We start from the raw sequence: 21,203 nt of genomic DNA, 5'->3' as shown, positions 1-21,203 counted from the left end.
GAGGTACTCAACTGTGGAGAAGGAAGCTCTAGCGATCAAATGGGCTTTGGACACTTTGAAGTATTACCTCATTGGTAAAGAGTTTATTCTTGAGACTGATCATCGTGCTTTACAGTGGATAGACAAGATGAAAGACACCAATGCCAGAATTACCAGATGGTATTTGTCTCTCCAACCTTATCGTTTCCAGGTCCGGTACAGACCAGGACATAGGAATGTGATTGCTGACTTCTTGTCCTGTGACTCTGAAGAGTAACGGTCTTAAGGGTGGGGGCGGTGATTTTTTTTCTAACCAAACGGCCTTGAGTCTGCCTCCTACTTATGCCGCTCCGGTCAGCTTCCCAACAGTCATATTTAATGACTGAGTATGATGCATTTCAAAGAGTATTCCTGCTTAAATCAGACCCAAGTGGAAAAGAGGCAGCTTCAAGATAGAGTGATTCTAAACCGATAGTTTTATATAAGTAAGAGCTAGTTACAGTAAAGTTAAACGGATCGGCTCGTGGTTAGCGCTGAGGTCTCCCAGCAAGAAGGTCTGAGTTTGAGTACTCCAGTTTCCTCCCGCCTCCAAAGACATGCTCATTAGACTGATTAGTGATTCTAAATTGACCCTAGGTGTGAGTGGTTGTTTGTCTCTGTATTAACCCTGCGATAGGCCAGCAACCTGTCACCTGATGACAGCTGGGCTCCAGCATCTGGTAGTAAGTGGTAATCTTCAGGGGAATGTAAATGTCTGACCCACATGTCATGGTAAACTTGCAACAGATATTTTTCTGCCTATGGCACTGAAGACAAAAGTCCATTTTGTGGGGACCATAGATGCACTAAATAGTTCATCGAGTAGTTGTCTAAGAATTTCAAAAATATTAACCAGAGGGTGACACTATAGCATGTTTATAATGTTGATGGGTACCATCAATGTCTGAACCAAATTGCGTTGCAGTTTGCAAAATCTGTGGTGGTAGCACTGGAGGAAACACAAGATACGCAAACGCCACAGTTTCAATTGAGACTGAGAGCACTGCAGATTTATTACATAAAACATTCATTAACTGACATTTCAAATGTTCATTCGCTTGTTCATTCAGAATGTTTCTGATTCAGCAAGTCATACAGAGCAACACCAACATCTCATAACTCAGAAGCACCTTACAGTCTTTTAGTCTTGGTTGCAGCAACAAATCACTTCAAACCAGATGAATTTGTGTACAGGACCTTTGTTAAATCAACAAAGACATCATCAGAGGAGCGGTGGTATTGAAATGGGTCAAACCGACTCTAAAAATAATGGGTAGGTTAGGTCACACTTGAGGTGAATTGGTGAAATACGTCAATATTTACTCAAGAATTTGTTTGAACTCCTCCCTCTGTCATTTAATTATCATTTTAAATTTAGATTTTACTAACGCTGCATCGCAACGCGTGGCGGATGGATAATTTTTACTTTATAAAATGTTTCCCGTACAGCTGTAGGTATATAGTTTATAGTATGAAGTTTGTCCCATCCCGTACGCCGTACACAAAGGCACAACCCGACTGACTGCTGAATATTTAAGTTTCATCTCATTCCTTAAAGATGGCCTGGTCTCTTCTGGTGGGTTATGTGTTTTTGTCGTCGCTGCTGGTAATCTGCAGGTCCACTACGTGTCCGTGTGAGAGACCGGAGCTGTGCCAGCAAATCCGAGAGGAACGAGACTTCGAGGTAACGTTAAGTGAGTGACATTAGCTTGTTAGCTCAGCTTGTTGATCAGCTGATGTATCGTGTGATCTCATAAATCTCATAAACAGACCACAGACCGTTAACACATTACTGACAAACCGATTCCAAAGCAAAAACACCAAAAAATAATTTTTGGTATTGTTAGCCCAAACAGAAAACTCTTTTACGTCCAATTACTATACACACACATATATATATAGGATTTGGTGACACTGAAATTCCACCAAAACCCCAAGTTTAAATATATCACAAACTCAGCATATTACAAAACGAAATCTTGTATTATAAAGGTTGACACTGGCTTTACTTTTACAATCTTATATAATGTTAATGGGTGTAATAAAAAAATATTTCTGATGGAGATGTTTAAAGTGTTGGTATTTTTAATCGTCTTCTTTCTCCTAGAAGCAGTGGAAATTGGCATTAAAAACAAAATCATTTTAAATGTTCAATTGGTTTTGTGCATTTTATAGTTTCTTGTGTAGATTTCAGATGGGTTCTGCTGTTCCTCTTTCGTTGTGTGTATTTTGTTTATATCACAGTAAAACTTCCCCTTTTGAGGCCTGTTGGACTAGCTCAGTCAACTGAAAGCTCTTCCTTGCAGCTGTTCAGTACTGTACACTTCTAAATATTTCTTGTTGTGCGTTAGGACCGAACGATATGGACCAAATTTCATATCTCCATATTCATGCCTGATTTCTTGATATCGATGTGATACGATATGACTACGGGTTAACTGAAAGTATTTTTCAGAAAAATAAAAACATCTTAATAAAAAGGGAAGTGGAAAGTGCAGTTTTATTGATTAAAAGTCACTGTAAGTCATCAACATTAACATAAAGTCACCAATAAGCAAGTTAGAAATCAAACATTTTACTGCAGCTCTGCATATTATGCTGCAGCTGGTGGAAGGTGAAACAACAGTGCAACATTGTACAGTCTTCACAAGACAAAATAACAACTGTATGCAGAGAATTCATGATTTACAGAACAGAGTAGGTGTGTGTATGTGTATGCATGTGTCTTGTACTGTATCAATGTGTGCATGCATGTGTGGTTCAAGCGTATATACAGTCAATGGGTTCGAGACATTGGCATTACAGTGGAACTTCTCTAGGTTTCTATTTTTGAGGTCGACTCATATGACATAACGTTACACATCTGCAATCAAACTTTGCTCGGGCTTCACTTAGGTTGACTGACAAGTCCCTGCTGTTTCTCACATTGTAATACACTCTTCGTGCAGTTCACAATGGCATTGTTTCAGGTGGTGGAGGATGATATATATATATATATTTTTTTTGCCAGCAAATCCATGTGCAGATTCTGCACTGGCCTAATCCTTTGCACTGGTGTTTCTTTTTTGAACTTAGCGTGAAATGAGGTTTGTGGTTGGTTTGTGGTTATGTTTGTTCTTCCTGTTTGCACTTCCTGAGCTGCACATGCAGGGTGAGCGGGGAAAATCGATATTGTTGATTTTGCGATGTTAATATCTTGAATTTTCATATCTAGATATAGATGTAATGCTATATCATTCAGCCCTATTGTACATTCATGTTAGACTTGTCAAACACAAGTGGAGGCAATTACACAAACAGACAATTTTCACGGCAGAAATCTTGACTCATCACAGTATGGAAAGCATGGGTAGTATATTCAGTCATGGTTTTAATATGGAGGGGTCAAATGGGAGTGCAGAAGGAACAGTTATTGTGGAAAACTGGAAATTGTCTTGGAGGAGGTGGGGAAAATGGATCATTTGATCAGAATGGTGATGTAGATATTGAGAATCATGGAAAGTGGAAGAGATGAGGAAATACAGCTGCTAGTAGAAGAAGTTAAAGTGTTCACTGTGAAAACTCTTAATTAATATTCAACCTTATATGACAACTCCAGCAATGAAGTGAGTATAAATTAGCCAGACCCATCTACAAGATCATGATCCACAAGGATGTGACTGCACCTGAAATCTTTTAAATTATTTCACATAATCATTGTCATTATATTTATAAAAATAAAGATAAATCTCTTTGCTTCGGCTCTGCTGCTTTGTGATGAATAGTTCATACTTTTAAAAATTTACAGACTAAATGATTAATTGACGGAAATGAAAAACAGACATGAATAAATGATTTCAGCCTCACAAACATATTGTAGTCTTCAGCTATGCTTCATTTTCATTTTCTCTTACACATTTCCGTGATAGCAGGTTTATCATTCGCTAAATAATCTTATATTTCTATGTGTACGCTCTGTTTTCAGGTGTTTGTGTTTGACGTGGGTGGAAAGACATGGAAATCATACAACTGGAGCATGGTGACGACAGTGGCAACCTTTGGAAAATATGATGCTGAGCTCATGTGTTACGCTCACTCCAAAGGTGCACGAGTAGTCCAAAAAGGTAAGACAACTATCTTGTTTCACTACAGAGACAACTGATATTTGTCAATGTGCAATGCCACTCAATACTACTTACTGCCTCTGTTCGTTGACCTGTTGTCCGTCTCTTGTTGGTGGGAAAAGGTGACGTTCGCCTCGCTTCTATTGTGGACCAAGACAACAGGACAGCATGGATAACGGACAAGGTCAGCTTGGCCAAGAGTCAGTTCATGGATGGGATAAATATTGACATCGAACAGGCAGTGGAAGAAGGCTCGCCGGAGTACCATGCATTAACCGCGCTGGTCAAAGAAACTACAGAGGCCTTCCACAGGGAGATACCAGGTTCTCAGGTCAGGGAAACATTTTGCATTGGCATCCCTCTTAACCGGTGCAGATGACACAATGCATTTAGCCCTAGAAGCATTTCCTGTTTCTGATCTATAGGTCTCATTTGATGTTGCCTGGTCACCCAAATGTATCGACAAGCGGTGCTATGACTACGTTGCCATCGCCGAATCCTGCGACCTGCTGTTTGTGATGTCCTATGATGAGCAGAGTCAGATCCTGGGGGACTGCATTGCCATGGCAAATGCTCCTGTCCTTCAAACACTAAACGGTTTGTTACATACTGTAGTGACAAATGAGAAGAAACTGGCTCATTAGGCATGTTATTTGGTTGTCATAAGAAGTCCTGCATGTTGTTTTTCTTTTAAGCTTATGACCTGTATTTGGATCTGAACATTGATCCAAAGAAGCTGGTGATGGGAGTTCCATGGTACGGCTATGACTACCCATGTGTCAACCTTTCCCAGGTAAGATGCTGTTCATATGAAAGCAACCCAGGTCAAAGGTTGTTGAAGGATTAATTTGGTAATATGCCTGCATAAGTCAATGCCTTCAGCCTTTTCAGTACAGATTGTATACTGACATGAAAATATTGGAATCTTCACCTTTCGTTAATCATGTGAAGAGTGTACAAGGAACATTGTGTCCTGTCACTAGAAATACACACCAAATAACTGCAACTCAAAGTAGTTCCTAAAAGATCAGGGGCCTCATTTATCAACCGTGCATACGGCCAGATGTGTGCGTAAAGAGAGCATAAGCACATTCTGACGCAAAGTATGGAATTTATACACACATACACACAAAATCTAGTGGTAGAACAGTGAAACTACACATAAAACCCAGCGTCACACTGTTCAGCAGCATCTCAAACTTCACACATATTACAGGTCTCCTCTAATAATAAAAATGCTCAGTCAGTAATTTAGCAGACGTTTTGAATAATTGGTGTGACGAGCTGTAAAAGACAAAGTTGAAGTACAAGTACCATTGCTTGTCTTGTGCTATTGGAGGACTTTGAGAACTGTGCGCTCCGCAGGGAGCGAGTTTTCAATGAGCGTTGTCTGTTCAGCACACTTCATCAAAAACATACTGATGGATTTATACCATGATTTAAAACTCTTGTTGGAGCGAGAGACAAACTGCACCAAAGCCGTCCCAGTGCACATCCAGCTCCTGTCCACCCTGGGATGTCTGACCACTGGAACATTTCAGCAGAGTTTGGAGACATGTAGCCAGACACTAAGCAGAAGAATCCCGTCAGTGTTGGATGAAATAATTTGTCTGGCCGGAGTTTACAGTTCCCTTACAGACATCACCAACAAGCCCAAATTAAACGAGGATTTCAGGCCATTGCCAGATTCCCAAACATAATTTGGAGCCACAGATTGACCCACATCGCAATAAAACCACACAGTGAGTTCAGTTACGTGAATGGGAAAGATTTCATTAGTCAATACACAAATAATTGTTGAGTTGCTGTAGAAATGCACTTCAGTGTAAACCTCAAGAACTAAAAATTTTAGGTAAGTCTGCCTGTTAGCTGATGTTTGGAAAGTGAGAAATTTAATTTTTCTTTATTTTAATTTGATCTAGTTACATTTTTTATTTATTTAATATTTGTGATGCACATGCATCAGTCTCTTTGGGTGATTCGTTTATTTGCTGTTAAGTATTTGCGATGTTGGTCAGATGATGCTTTATTCATTTATGGATTTGGTGGAGTCTCACTGATTTTGCACAAGCAGGACTGGCCCTTTTTGCCGTTATTTCAGTGAGGGTAAAAAAAATCCCTTCACGCATTCTTAAAGGGATTGTTGCTACCATATATGGTCAATCCGGGGCGTTTCTGAATGCAAATGACCCGAACCATGCACGAGCATGGTAGTGAAGAACAGGTGGGATTTATCATCACCAATTACTTATTAGTGTTTGTAGGACCGGTGTCCACACGTTTGATAAATCCGTATTTTTTGTACTTACACACATTCTAAATTTCATTCAGAATTTAGAACCTTTACTACGCACGGTTTGATAAATGAGGCCCCTGGTCTCATCAATGTAACTGCAATGAATGAGTTAAACTCTACTATATGGCCGTTTCTGAAAAGAAGAGCTAACACGATACAGAAGTCTATAACCTTAGAGACACTCATGTTCTTGATTTTGTGGATTTGCCAACGATAAGATGTTTTTTTTTTTTCCTGAAAAATGATTTTAAACATAAAGCATGCTTCTGCTGTTAGCTTATTTTACACACTGATTTTATTGTAGCAGAAAGTTAGTTGTGCCTTGTATGTTAACACCCATTTATGTTTTCTTCTCATATCAGGAGGGAATATGTTCTATAGCCAAAGTTCCTTTCCGTGGAGCCCCTTGCAGTGATGCAGCAGGGAAACAAAAAACATACAAGTGGATCATGAAGCAGGTCAACAGCTCCTTATCTGGCAGGCTCTGGGATGACAAGCAGCAGGCTCCTTACTTTAATTACAAGGTGCACTATCATGATATTTAAAGTCTGAATTCAGAAAGTGTGTGTGGGTTACTGTTTCATTGTTTATCATAGTGGGCCCATTTCATGAATTTGTGTGCGGGCAGTGTAGGCATCCACCCAAGCCGCTGCTCTCTCACATAAATCTACTCAGCGCTCCCAGACAGCTCGAAAATGCTCCTGCTAACGGCATACACGGTGACTGGAAAACCTCCTTCGCACACAAGATAATGCAATAATCTTTTCTTTTTCTTTCATTTATTTTTTCCTCAGGACCAGAAAGGACAGATTCATCAGGTCTGGTACGACGACCCACATAGTATTTGCCTTAAGGCGGCCACTGTGAAATCTAAAGGCTTGATGGGCATTGGCATGTGGAACGGTAACATCTTGGACTACAGCGATGAGCCAGTCGCCAGGGAACAGACCTCACGGATGTGGAATGCCCTGTTAGGATGCTAGCTGGGATACGCTCAACACCGCTGCAGAAATTTACACCAGCACTGAGCCCACGTTTGCCGCTAAGCCAATATATGTCTTTGTAGCAGTAACAGGGTGTGGCCTTCCTCTGACCAGGGATGCATACTTGCACTTCAGTTTATTGGGGATTTTACTGGTGTTGTCTTTGAATGTAGCTACAGCTCAGACATTCCTCTGTGCCAACTGAAACAACTGTGATTCTCCTAAAAAGGCGGCCGCTCTTCTTAATGTGACACATAGTATTTGTGATTGAGCTTGCTGAGATTTGTGCACTATGTTTTTCTTTAATAAAATATTTTCTTTTTCTCTAAAATCACTGAAGTCACACACGTAAGTTTCTCTTCAACACTTTTGTATTTTTGCTCTCACTTACAGCACCTGAAAAAACACAAACACATACAGAGCATGTCAAACACAAAATACACAATAATTCACCCTTATAGAAAGAAAAACTGCATGCAGCTAGCACATTTATCCATTCTATCAAACCAAACCTTTGTCACACATGTACATTCTTCCTTAGATGGAGCTGCTTTGAACTTGTGGTCTGTCCCTCAACGTATGTCCCATCACACCAGTGTGAGATGACTGACTCTTCTTCTGGGCCAGCTCAGCCTTCAGGGCTCTCAGCTCCGTGGCAGCCTGCTTTCTCAACTACACAATCATTAATGGGGGAGAAAAGAAGAAATATGAAAAACTGTTTTCTTTCTACAAAGCAGCTCAGCTCTATCGCTCTTGGAGATGCTGGTGTAAACACTCCTCCAACGTGTCTTTTGACTAATTTGCCAGATGTTTTTTATAGTTGCTCAAAACAGGTCAATCACTCACCTTTATCTCTGTTACCAGCTTCATCTTGGCATCTTCTACTTTCCTCTTCAGGTTGTCAATATCGTGACTCTCTGTCATGATCTGAATGATGAGTTCATTCTGAAATAAACGATCTTCCTTGAAGTTATTTACACAAATGATACAGTTAAAAAATGGACAGAAAGATCACTCAGTAGTGCCTCTTCTATTTATATTCTCTACCCTGAATAATATTGTTAATCTAAAGACAAGCATGTTCAATAGCGCATACATTCGCAAGTGTCTTGTCAGATCAGACCTTGACTGAAGATCTTCCTTGCCGTCGTGGCTTTCCTCTGTGATCTCTGGCTTGGAGCTGGTGCAGCAGTTTGTTGTAAAAAGTCTCCAACTCTTGTCTCAAATCTCTCAAGGTGTTTTCCAGTGGTGTTGTGGCCTTTTTGGTTTCGAAATATTTTTTTTTCCAGCTGTCACGTGCTTTACATTTAAGAAGAAATAGGCTTATCAGGGATCCTACTATTTAGGCAGAATAAAAAATAATTAAACACGAGAGGATAATCATTTTGAACCTACCTTGGTTCCTGCGGTGTCTGTTCTGAGCTAACAAGTCTTTCCCCTTTCTTAGCAACTCTTGTCTGGTCCACTCCAGCTGCTTCCTCTCCTCCCTCACCATCTTGATCTCCTCCATTAGATCCTCTCCTTACAGACACAAAACATGGCCGTTGATCTAAAACTAATTCAGAACAAACTTGATGATGATGTCTCCAGCATGACGGCTTACTGTTAGTGTGAAAGGCAGAAGAAGCCGCTGTTTCATGGTGGACCGTGTCCAAGTCTGGAACTGGAGGTGGAGAGGTGCACCGAACAGGTCGAGACAACGCTGCTGTCACCTTAAAACAGACAAATATAAAAGATGAGTCTTTGAACTAAACAGATAGGAGAGAGTGGATTTGGGCTATTTGTTCATGTCAAAGAACTCTTACAGTCCATTAAACTCACCTGCTGGGAAATCTCCACAACAAACAACCACTTGCTTTTAAATAATAAGTCGTAGGGTTGAGCTGAAAAGGAAAGACTGAAGTACATTATTGTCCACATTACCCTAGTTGTTGGTTTGTTTTTGATGGCCTTCAGTGTGTGTGTGTCTTTGGATTTCCCAACCCTGCAAAACAGACAAGCTGTTAAAAGAGCCTGAGTATAAATATGGCACCACACAGTAATATTTGAGCTCAGTGTGGTGGCAGTACTCTGTACCCATCTGTGAGGGAGAATCCTGAATCTCTGTCCTCCAGAGTCTCTGCTGCTTCTGAATGTCTGGCTGCTCGGTTTCCTCTGAGGTACTGCTTCCTCTTTCTCCAAGTTTCTTCTTTGTCTGACAACTCCTTCATCTGAGCTGAACCGACTTCACAGTGCTGGAAAGCTGTACATGTGCAGCAGGAGGGGGAAGATAAGAAACATGGAGAAAGGTTTATCACCAATACAAAAATCCCAATGTGTTCTTTATAAAGCTTCAAATCTTTCATTATTATTATTATGTTACAGTGTTACTTTTCAATTGCTGTTTTATTTTAATGCCTATAGTTTTTCGTGATCTATCAAAATCTGGCTGGTGACAGAATATTTAATGAGAGACCAGAAATCTGCTCTCTCATAGCTGTTCTTCCACTGAACTAAAAACAACAGATAAGGACAAAATGCTAAGTTACATTTACTTCAGCCCAACTACAAAACCGCTTTACTTTACTCTGTGACAGTCTTCTCTTATAAGTGACAGGTCCTTCTCTATCCACTAGTCTCCATCGTCATTTTACCTGTGACAACACTCTGTGTGACTTTGGTGTTTAAAAACAGATTCATCTGGATCACACATGCTAACCCATTGTGGCAGAGGGGGGCATGCAAGTGCCGTTTTACGGAGGTTCTTTTTTCTTGGCTTGGTTTCAGGTTGATGAAATGCATTTTGATGCTGACCTGGTGCACAGCAGCTCGTTTCTTGCTACACTTGTGTGCCTCTCCATATGCGTGTATAATACACTTTTGTACTTGCTTTAAATAAACTATGTCTTTAACTTTACCTTTATTCAGTGAAACATGCTTTGGGGCGCTTTGCTTTGATCGAGGCTTCCCTGGGCAACACTCCTGCTCTGTTCTCCTGATGGAAGAGACGACTTCATCTTCTTCTACTTCTCCTTCCTCTGAGGAGCTGTAGCTCTCATCATCACCTTCTTCCTCATCATCGTCATCCTCCTCCTCATCAACATTCTCCTCCTCCTCCTCCTCCTCCTCTCCCAGTCGGGAAGTGGGAGGTGGCTGCTGGGAACACTGAGGGATGTGGGGAAATCTAACAGGCTCCTTTGTGCCTGTTGACAGAATGCACATCTTGGGAGGTTGGTGATAGATTTGGTGGTCTGGGGAGCTGCTGCTGGTGTCTGGGGTAAGAGACTGGGAGCAGACGCTGCTGTCGTTCTCCACAGCAGGCAGCAGGTAAAGCTCCGGTTGCGCGGCCTGCAGACGGCAACACATCACAGAGTGAGGCGAGTGGCACATAATTAAACAAAATTAAAGTATTATTGTGATCTGCGGGTCATGAAGATGGAAAATGACAGAATGCAAGCCTGGGAGCTCCACATACATATGGCGGAGCAAATGTTTTCACTTTCAGGTCTCTCTCTTGTCTGCTTTTGACCTGCAATAGACAAGAATTAGGTTGTTGGAGCCATGGTAGTAAAGACTGTGTGTCCCTCACACACACACACACACACACACACACACACTTTACACCCTTTAGTGTAGCCCCATGAATAGAGGACGTCTGCATTGTTCCTCTCTACTGTCTGCCTGGTTAAACACAAGTAGGCGTACAAAAGTGCACTAAACTTCCAGCTGTGCTCACCAGTGCCAGACTGCGGCCCACGCATTTCAGGAAGGAGAATTTGTTGTTGCCCCTCTCAGCGCCAAGCAGAGCGTCCAGCTCACTCCTCAGAGTCTTCAGGGTGATGTCTGGATAGACCCTAATGTTTCAGGAATGGAAAAGAGGAATTTAGATTGGATTGCGACTTGTGTTCACATGTGTTCTGCCACAGGAGAAACACAGATAGAACCTTTTCATTAATCTAATTGTCTGTTCAACTTTAAGAAGTTAATATGACACTGATGTAAAGAAGCAAAATACAAAAATCTATCTATCTATCTATCTATCTATCTATCTATCTATCTATCTATCTATCTATCTATCTATCTATCTATCTATCTATCTATCTATCTATCCATCTATCACTCTTTTCATTTGAGAACACTGGCATGTTGAATATTAGATCATTTAGATATTGTGCATTTTTATAATTTACTGAATTTACTAAATCTACGCTACTAAATATGACTACTAAATTTGCCTTTTACAAAATGTTCAAAGCAATACAACAGTACTGAGATCTGCATGTCTGTTAAATATCGTTTTACAGTAGTATCACCACCTTGCAAATACACAACAAGTGACCTTTTTCTCCTGTGACCGTAGATGCAAGCTGTTTTACCTGATGAAGCCGGCAGATATGAAGCTCTCTATGGCTTCAGCAGGGACCTTATTGAGCTTCTCATTCCACTGGTCACCAGGCACATACAGCACATGGAGCTCCACAAACTAGACACACACAGATGTAAGAGACGTTAGTGTGCATCTGAGAAGCAATGAATTTTAGCTCACTCTAAAAATGTGTAAATTGAATGAGTAAACTCCCTACCTTGCAACTGGCTGGTCTCCTGTCATCCACATGTCTCACCGACTCACAAGACAGTTCCATGATCACTCCTGTTCATTCGGAGGAAGGCTTTTTGCCCCTGTGCTGTGAAGGCGTGCACTCCTAAGTAACAATCTCCTGTAATCAAACACACTCAGTGTGGTCCAGTCAGGTTTCGTTTATGAGGGTGCCAGCAGTGGTTGCTCTGGTGCTCATGATGACAGCTACTTGCAAGAGAGAGAGAGTGGACGCTGAAAACTATTTCTGCATTTATTATGCAGGTGTATTTAATTAAATTTATCACTTCCGCTGTCATTTATTTATTTATTTATTTATTTTTAGCTATGTAACAATTATAATAATTGTTGTTGTTAGTATTGTTGTTCTTTTTACTTAATTGATCGAGTGTGTTGATGGATTTTAACCACTAGAAGTTGTTTCCACTGCTGTGGTGGTGCTTTCAGGTACTGTGGGAGTTTATATGAGATTCAGGTCCTACCTGACGTTTGGTTGTGTTAAAGTTTTGAGCCATTCATACGTTTTACTAATCTTAATTACATTAATCTATTTTCGCGTTTAACAAAACTGTAGGAGAACGCTTTCAAAAGTTAAAACAAATAAATCAACCCTGCCGTTCGGCCCTTGAATGCAGCATTGCCTGACAGAGAATCGGTGTTATGTCAGAATCTGTTTCCCCACTTGGCCCGTCCGCATGAACGCGCATTCAAATCAAAGGTCTTGCTCATACCACAAAGGTTGTAAAAAGAGACGAAAACGGTGGTTCTCGTTTATTTTGTGATATTTTTTATTTATTTTTGCCTGTGGCGTCGTTAGGTATGACAAACATCATTTTGTAATTGAAATGACACCGAATTTACTAAACCTGCTTTATTGCTGTTAATGGCATTTGCTGACTGTCCATCATGTTTCAATGTTGTTGTCCTTTTTGGAGAGATTTTTAGATAGCATAATGTTACTGTACACTGAAAATATCATTTGTGTACTTTGATTTTGAAGATGTGAGCATATTTTCATATATATTTTATTTAAAAGATGTATAAATAAATGTATTTTCTAAATACTTGATTGCTTCACATACATACCTTACTGCTATTAGTATTCAGCTTGCACACACCCACACACTCGAACAGGCAGGACTAAACTACAACTGTAGTAAATGTCCACTGAGGTCATATAATCCTTAGCACCCTAATGTTAACATGTGCTTTAAAATAACTACACACTAGATTTCCTAATGCCTGGTTTTACTGAGTCATAACTCATAACTAACTGCTGTGTTCTATGTTGGTATTTATTGTCAATCTTTCATGTAACATTTGTCACAACTAAATGTTTTAGATCATCAAACAAATTTAAATATAAGACAAAGATAACACGTGTAAATACAAAATCCAGTTTTTAAATTAAGGTTTTTAATATTAACTGTGGTTTATCACAGTTAAGTTATTAGTTCAATTTCTTTTTCTTTTTTCCTTTTCTTTTTCAAGAAAACTGGTTTATTAATGAAGATTTATTTTTGGTACTTCTGTTCCTCATCTTTATAACAACAAGTTAGTTAAGTGGATAAGTGAAAAGAGGTCAAGCAGAAAAAGGAGTTTAGAGTAGTTTGGATATAAATGTTATGTGTGATTAATCTCTAATATTTAACACACAGAACCTTGAACTGAGTTCCAGGTTTGATTTCACCCAGTGAACTAGTGGATAATGTTTGTTTGTGAGTCAGTAGCTTTCGATTGACGAGTTGTAAGCCTTTAGTTGCAACAATGGCTAAATAAAAGTATAGTTAAAAAAAAAGTTATATGGCCACCTCTGGTTAAGTAGTCATTTCTATGGCACGGGGGCGAGCAAAATGTTCGGGGGCGAGTTTTGCTTTGAACGCGCGTCCACGGCGGGGGAGGCGGGTCGGGGGGAGGGGGTCATGGGGGGTGGCCGATTTTGACACAACACCGGAAACTCGTTGATAAGGAAGAGTAGTTAGCAAGCTAGCTACCAGCAGCGGCAGCGAATTGTTTATAAAAGTTAGTTATTCATCGCCAAAATACCCGCGGAATCTCCACAATGTCGGGCTCATCTAACATCGTAGCCATGAAGAAAGTTGTCCAACAGTTACGCCTAGAAGCTGGAATAAACAGAGTTAAGGTAACGCTTGAAATGGCTTCGCTTCTCTTTTAGGGCGTGTGTTGTTTCTCGGTCGACTGTAACCGACTATATCTGTGTGGTAAAATAACGAGTCGGTGGTGTGGTGAAGTTAACGTGTTTGTTGTAGTAACTTTCCAGGATGGTTGTTGTCTACAGGTGTCCCAGGCCGCAGCGGACCTGCAGCAGTTCTGCCTCCAGAACGCCCAGCAGGACCCCCTGCTCACCGGCATGTCGTCCAGCAACAACCCGTTCAGACCGCAGAAAGTCTGTTCCTTCCTATAGCACCCACAGGCCGACCCTCTGCCTCTGTGAGCACCTCTATCCAGTCACTCTGCTTACTACAGCAACAACACAAAACATCTCCCACTGTGGCACGATTAGCTTCCACACGGGGAATCAATAAGTTGATTAAGATTTCACAGGGTCAGTGCCAGGACGGCAAAAATCGATGAATCGATTTCTCTGAAAAATTAAGTGTTGTTGAATCTTTTCTTGCCTGACTAGGACTTGGCCAAGTATAACAGGGGAAATAGTAACAGGATAAGTTGTTACACTTCAAGTTACGATTTCAGGTGTTTAGGTGGATGTGGTAAAAAGTGCTTCAAAGAGTAGTTAAAATAGTTTAATTTTCTATCGACCGACTATCCACATAAACGTTGTAGTTCTAACCTACGGTGCAAAGTTACTTAAGCTCAGAAGTTATTTTATTCTTAAATCGAAAGTCTGGATGAATCGTTTTGTTTTGTTTGGCGGCACCTGCGGCAGTAAAAGGTCATTGTCTCTGAATCTTTCTTGATAGGTTTACATAGACCAGGGGCCACACGTGAACATTTGTTACTTTTGTTACTTTTTCTAGACTTTTGTTTGATTCTAGTCATTCTCTGACCCATTCACCCGTTTAGACAGATGAAATAATTAAATCGGACACTAATATGTTCATCAGCAAAGGTGGAGCTGATTTAAATACTGACAGGTAGTTGGTAATTTCTTTCCCAGATAAATGGTATCAAAAATATATTTATTATTATTAGTTATCATTTAGAAAGTAACTAAAGCTGTCAGAAAGTGTAAATTGCCCTTTGACACGCTGTGGAGTGAGGCAGAAAATAGCGTAGACATAACAAGGACAGAGGGGGGGGTGGGGTACTCTCAAAATGTGTTCAATTCCACGTTGATTTGGATACAAAGGAAATGTGCTTGGACTCATGCGTATGCACAGATTCATACATCTGGATATTTTGTGCATTCAACATTTTCCAGATTTGAGCGTACAGCGTGTTTCAGTAGGAAATCCACACAAGTTTGAAAACATTAGGCCCCTGGGGGTGTCAAAGTCATTTTAGTTTGGGGACCACATACAGTCAAATTTGATCTTAAGTGACTGGAAAGGAGAATGTTTACATTTAATAAACTATCCTTTAGAAAAAAAATCTTAAGAAAAGTAAGTACAATTGGGGCACATTGATATTTGCTGTTTCGTCCTGGGTCTCAGCATCATGTTCTGTCCATTTCTCTGACCAAAACAGCAAATTATGAATAGCAGTTATTTTCATTGAAAAATTGCCTTGTCTTCTATGTAATTGTTGCACTTAGTGAATTCATGCTCCGTGCCAGATTAGACCCTCTGGTGGGCCGTATGTTTGACACTTGTGACACATCATATCTCTCCATGCTTTAAACTCATTTTAAGTGATTCAGAATAGATTGCCACTTTACATGGATACTAAATAAAATGGTGAGATAAAACAGTTTTTTACAGTAATTTTTGACATGAATGAGGTGGTTTCTAATCTCTGCTTAAGTTTTAAAAATGAACGCATTTGTAGGCATGACACTTACATACGAGGTAGCAGTCGTTCCCCTTTAACGTACAAGCCTGTCAGCAAATCTTAACCTACTCTTGTAATCATTCTTAAATAGTTGTGAGCTTATTGCGATAAAAGTAAGTCTTTTTGATTTTTTTTTCTTTTTGCTCCACTCAATCAGCATGAAAACATTTGATTAACCCAACTCGATTAAACTTGGAGGGTGTACAGTAGTGTGGTACCTCCTCTTTAAAATACTGTTATGGTTTTCAATATTTCTTGCGAAATCATTTTTATTGAATTTGTGTTTTCAATTGTATTTCTAATGTTTCCACAGGGTTTGGACATTAAGGTGCTTTGTGGAGCTGAGCTGCAGTATCGTTTATCGTGGACTGGAATCGTCTCAGGAGTGTTGGGGAATTTGGGCCAAACAACTAACTTAAGATTTTTTTTTTTTGTAACTTCTGCCTTTGTAAAATCGCATTCATAAGTAGTTCCAGGTGTTTCAGTAGCATGGTAAATGTCTTATCCTACTTGCATATAAGTAACTAACCCATTTCAAAACACATGTGCCTTTTGTTATGTACATTTTATGTGACTGATTAAGAATAAATGACATTTCCACATTTTAAAATTGCAGCTACATGTTGTATTAGAACATACACCTTAAAAAAAAAATCTGAATTATTCAAAGGATCCTCTTGCAGACAGAAGAAGCGGCACTGGACAGTTAAATTGAACTGTTCCCCCAGACAAGAAAATGTGTGTTAAATTTCATTCACTGCTGCATTTATCATTTTCACAGACCAGGATTTAACATATTATTTTAGCCAATACAACTCTGACTTAACACATGGGACAGTTTTAAGGTTGTTAGGACCCTGCTGTGAGTGACATCTCCATCTATAGGAGCTCTTAAGTTGAACCCAGCACTGATATGTCCCTAAACAAGATCTAGTGGAGATAGACGAGCATAGTAGATTTATATGAGGAAAGCTGACTACCGCAACACAGTCTCATCTATAATCCACTCGTATCTAATTGGGTTTAACAGTTGCCACTGGTCGTCTTCAAAGAATCTGCAGCATCTGTTTGAAAGTCAATTTGTGCAAGTTTAGAAACAGCTGTAGAATCTCGGAGAGTAGACATCCTGAAGGGAAGGTTCAAAGCTGGAATTTCCGTCTGCAGGCGTCCATCTCATGACGCTGAAAATAAATGGATTTTTTTTAGCTTCAAAGAAAAGCCTACATAAAAAAGTGCAATATAGATATTCTAATAATTCTAATAATTAAAGAAAAGAATATGTTGGCTTCTTCACATGGATTTAGACAAACAAGTGCATCATGTGTGAAGTGGGACAGTCCAACAGACTCATGGCTCAGGCTGCTATATGATTTCAGGAGGCCATCAATTACAGTACTTTGGCTTAACTACAGAGATTCTCACCTTCAGCACCCACTCATACTCTCCAAACTTTGAATCGAAGGTGCCTTTCTGTAGAGAGCGAAGTTTGAGGGTGAAGCGAGGTCCCATCTCCTGAATTCCAACTTTCTTCTCATTTTTGAAGATGTATCTTTCAAAAGAGGCAAAGAATTATTTAGTTACTAAACCTGTGGAACCTAATTAGCAGTTGTGAAAAGCTGAAGGAAAGTTATGTTTAAATCAATGTCTGAATTCAGTCACCTGTGGAACCTGAAGAAGATGAAGTCTCTCTGGTTGTGGAAAGTTGCGACCTGTCGACCAATAAACTGAGGGTCTTGTGGGAACAGAGCAGCAAACAGTCGGCCGATGGTGTGTCCCAGACGAGTGGTGAAGTTATTGAGGATCACCTCTGGAGAGTGTTCGGTTGGATCTTTACCTCGTCTCTGAACAGAGGAAATGGTACAATGAAGCGTGTACGTGACATGTACAATTTGGACTTTAAATACAGACAATCTAAAAATGGATATTCTGTTTCCCTTCACTGTCTGGACTAAGAAGAGTGTAAATGAAATACTCATATATTGGCTTAATTGGAAAAGCAACTCAAATGACTTGCCTTCATCTCCTTGCGTAGTCGAACACTGCTCATTTTGAAGTGTGCAGTTGGTCCGTCAGGAAGGTGGCAGAGAACCATACCATCTTAAAGCAACGGTTAAGGACTTTGACATTAAAACCGGGCGAAAATGAATAGCTATTCATAACTAGCAGTCTTCTAATGTAACCATTCTCCAAACAAGGCTGAGACTTGAAACTTCAAATGAATGGATTCTGTTATAAATAAATAAAAACATCCTTCCTGACACAGCTGCAAGTGAGGATACTGGCCAACTGACGGTCCTGATTGATGACCATGAGGTAGGTGAAGTTCCTGGCGATGCACTGGGGAATGATCTTCTTCAGGGCCAAACCTCTTCTGTAGTAGACGTGGGCATTTGGGATTACTGTGGCCAGCTGTTCACAAAACTTCACCGTCCTCTGAAAGACACAGAAGAGGTTAATGTGTCAGCAAAATCTCACACTGTTCTGATTGCTCAGACCACATTTGGAGGTTGTTTAAGATGCATTTGACCATGTTTTTTTCAGCGGTGTGAATGAACAGTGTTTCCTGGGTCACATTACAGACTGAATATTTAACTGCTGAGTTTTGTCTTATTCATTTCAGAAGAAAACAACTCTTACTAATGGTGTCTGAAGTGACGTCTGTTCATTAGCAATGATTACCTAATAAATCTAAACAATAATTAATGAATAGGAATATATTATGTTTTAGAATTTCTAGCATGTTCCCATACCGTTGACACACACACAACAAACCACAGCTCATGGCTCTGAGACAGTGGTAGGTAGCGATACACTGAAGAAGAACGGTATTTGTGCAATATTCCACAACAGAGTGAGAAACTGTGACTGGATCTCAACGTACATCTGGAAACGCATTTACAATGTGAGATGTGAACGAATGTATTTTACTTGTTACCCGATCACTCAGGACGCATTCAGATAACCAGGTCTGAACAGCCCCAACATTTTAATAACAACTGTCTTTCCAAGTTACCAAAGTTGTCATTAAATCAAACAGATTTTGTACAACAACACAGTTAAAGACAACGTCCACTAGTCCAGTTCAGCTGGCAGCTTACTTTGTCCTAAAATTTCATGTTTGACATGTCCTACATGTGGAAATGAATGGTAACTTTAAAAGTCGAGTCATTTCTACAAGTGCACATTTGCTGACATGAAACAGACAAATTTGTGCAACTCAAAAAAACAAAAAGCAAAAAACACTTAGAAATCTATTTATGATAAGTAGCACACTCACCCCTCTGGGCCTGTCTGATGTGGTGATGAGCACTTTGGGATTCGTCAGCCCGTTGAAGTAGGCAGAAAATTCATCAGTTCCCTCGTCAAATGCAACCTGAAGGTGACACACACAAACGCACAATGAATGCGTGTTCGTAAATAAAAGCTGAGATCAAAGGAGTTTGCTCTGTACCTCTTCATCTTCTGGATTGACTGTGGTCTCATCATACACCCTCTGGTTTTCTATCGTCTTGGGGACCTCCTTTGGTGGTGCCTGCATTATGGATAGAAAAAAAAAGCATGAATGCCCGGTGTAATGTGTTGATTCAAAGGTTAAATTAGATCAAATTCAGCACATTTTTCCCCTGAACATCTGGGACAAGGCACAATTAAGACAACTCACCTTGTCTCCTAAAGCTTTCCTTTCTTTCTTCTTTTTCTTCTTCAGCTGCAACTTTTGCTGAAAAACAAATGCAGGAAAAAAAGTGGGTTTGCAGTTTATAATAAGCGTAGAACTAAAAATGACTTGTTTTGTCAGAAAATCATTTTGAGATGTAGTGATGTACAAATCAAAATTAGATCTTAAATGAAATCTAATTTGTGGTACTCAATATGTTTAAACATACAGTAAACAACTACAGCAATCTCACTATGAGGTATAGTTTAGGTAGCGTGATGGTTGGTACTGGATGTTTTCTCAGTAATAACTGCAGCAGAAAACTGTATGAGGAAAAACATGTCTGCATTCCTAGTTAATGAACATTTGCCCCAGCCAGCTGAACTTGTTATTTAACTGATATGATCCAGCTTATGGTCGTTTGAGTCTGTAGCGTGTTATCACACTGAGAAGGGCCTGCCACATGTATGTAAGACTATTTATTTATTTCAGCGGCACCTGAACGCAGCATCACTCAACACGACATCTAAGAGTAAAAACACAGTTCTCTAAAGAGTGCCACTTTGGTTTTCAGTGACATTACAGGAGTAACTGTGTTGTTGATAAATTGTATGTTAGACATATGGATATTTTATTACATGTAGCATATTAACTTATTATTATTATCAACAGTGGGCCATGAAGAATCATGATATCATAGCCGGCTGAACTGAACTCTACTCTACTCTACTAGCTGGATAAATTTGATAATTAATCATTTCATCATTATGAGCTGAAAATTAAACTGGGTACACTATTGAAAACGGCTGCTGTCTAATATGACAGTCCTGCACCGAATCAGCTTCAGAACGGTTCAACTCATGTTGACTTGTGTCAGAAAGGGTCCAATTCAATACTTTGTGATTAACATATAAATTGTTATTTAGCACCGCCTAATGACTAAAATGGGGCTGCCAAAATAAAAGAAACACGTGTTGGTTCAACACAACTCGATAGTACTACACACCTAAGCCTCCCAAATGTAACACAGAATATCTGAATAACTTTAATGACGCTTAGTTTTAGTGTAGGTCTGTTATATCACGATATATTCGTTTTCACTAGTGTACCTAATGAACTGGCAAGTGAGCGCGCATGATTGTGAGAAACTGTGTGCATAGTAACTACAGCCCCGATCTGAATGTTGTACTACTACTGACATGTAGTAAAAATATCACTAAAGTGGGATTCGGCTCTTCCAACTCTGCGAGCTTTGTCCGTTATCTTTACCTTTCTTTTCTCCTGCTTGAGTTTCATAAACATGAGGTGTCTCCGCTGTTTATTCTTGATTTCGGACACACTGAAGGTGGGGGGGAAAGAGGACGCTGCCACGCTGTCCTCCATCTTCTCCACTCCGCTGCCTTCACCGCTCCCCTCCTTACTGTCACTCTTATTCTTTGCCTTCTTCTTTTTCTTACATTTCCCGTGCTGATTCGTAGGAACCTCTGTAATGTCCATCTTGTTACAAGGTGTATGTTTCGCCTTGTTTTCTCACGTGTTGTGGCCCAGGATGCCAGTTGGTGCGCTAACTTCCGGTGACAAGGGGTGAGACCGTTGGAGG

General features: G+C 40.0%; 3 protein-coding genes across 4 annotated transcripts; 1 reads left to right on the top strand and 2 right to left on the bottom strand.

Annotated features, from left to right (window-relative positions):
- Positions 1–1,504: 1,504 nt before the first annotated feature.
- On the top strand, positions 1,505–7,734 carry ctbs (chitobiase, di-N-acetyl-). 2 transcript variants are annotated; one of them, XM_047586140.1, is made up of 7 exons: positions 1,505–1,702; positions 3,983–4,121; positions 4,244–4,452; positions 4,547–4,718; positions 4,817–4,914; positions 6,780–6,941; positions 7,212–7,734. In XM_047586140.1, the coding sequence occupies exons 1-7, from the start codon at positions 1,577–1,579 to the stop codon at positions 7,398–7,400; spliced, it is 1,095 nt and encodes a 364-aa protein (XP_047442096.1). In that variant the 5' UTR covers positions 1,505–1,576; the 3' UTR covers positions 7,401–7,734. The 2 variants fall into 2 exon arrangements, with proteins under 2 accessions (XP_047442096.1, XP_047442097.1); XM_047586141.1 differs by having other exon boundaries at positions 1,579–1,712.
- spata1 (spermatogenesis associated 1) lies at positions 7,697–12,635 on the bottom strand. The gene is made up of 13 exons (XM_047586139.1): positions 11,963–12,635; positions 11,756–11,862; positions 11,116–11,233; positions 10,855–10,908; positions 10,298–10,727; positions 9,477–9,642; positions 9,324–9,384; positions 9,004–9,112; positions 8,796–8,921; positions 8,524–8,699; positions 8,247–8,345; positions 7,913–8,072; positions 7,697–7,796 (listed from the first exon to the last, which is right to left on the bottom strand). The coding sequence occupies exons 1-12, from the start codon at positions 12,020–12,022 to the stop codon at positions 7,938–7,940; spliced, it is 1,641 nt and encodes a 546-aa protein (XP_047442095.1). The 5' UTR covers positions 12,023–12,635; the 3' UTR covers positions 7,697–7,796; positions 7,913–7,937.
- Positions 12,636–16,494: 3,859 nt separating this feature from the next.
- Positions 16,495–21,196, bottom strand: rpf1 (ribosome production factor 1 homolog). Its single transcript, XM_047587648.1, has 9 exons — positions 20,873–21,196; positions 19,610–19,666; positions 19,400–19,480; positions 19,226–19,321; positions 18,228–18,381; positions 17,963–18,045; positions 17,608–17,789; positions 17,371–17,497; positions 16,495–17,129 (listed from the first exon to the last, which is right to left on the bottom strand). Exons 1-9 carry the CDS (start codon positions 21,098–21,100, stop codon positions 17,088–17,090), a joined length of 1,050 nt encoding a protein of 349 aa, XP_047443604.1. The 5' UTR covers positions 21,101–21,196; the 3' UTR covers positions 16,495–17,087.
- Positions 21,197–21,203: the final 7 nt, after the last annotated feature.

The sequence above is a fragment of the Mugil cephalus genome, chromosome 6 (genome assembly GCF_022458985.1).
Source record: "Mugil cephalus isolate CIBA_MC_2020 chromosome 6, CIBA_Mcephalus_1.1, whole genome shotgun sequence".
NCBI classification, from domain to species: domain Eukaryota; kingdom Metazoa; phylum Chordata; class Actinopteri; order Mugiliformes; family Mugilidae; genus Mugil; species Mugil cephalus.
This window is presented reverse-complemented; position numbering and strand designations above follow the sequence as displayed.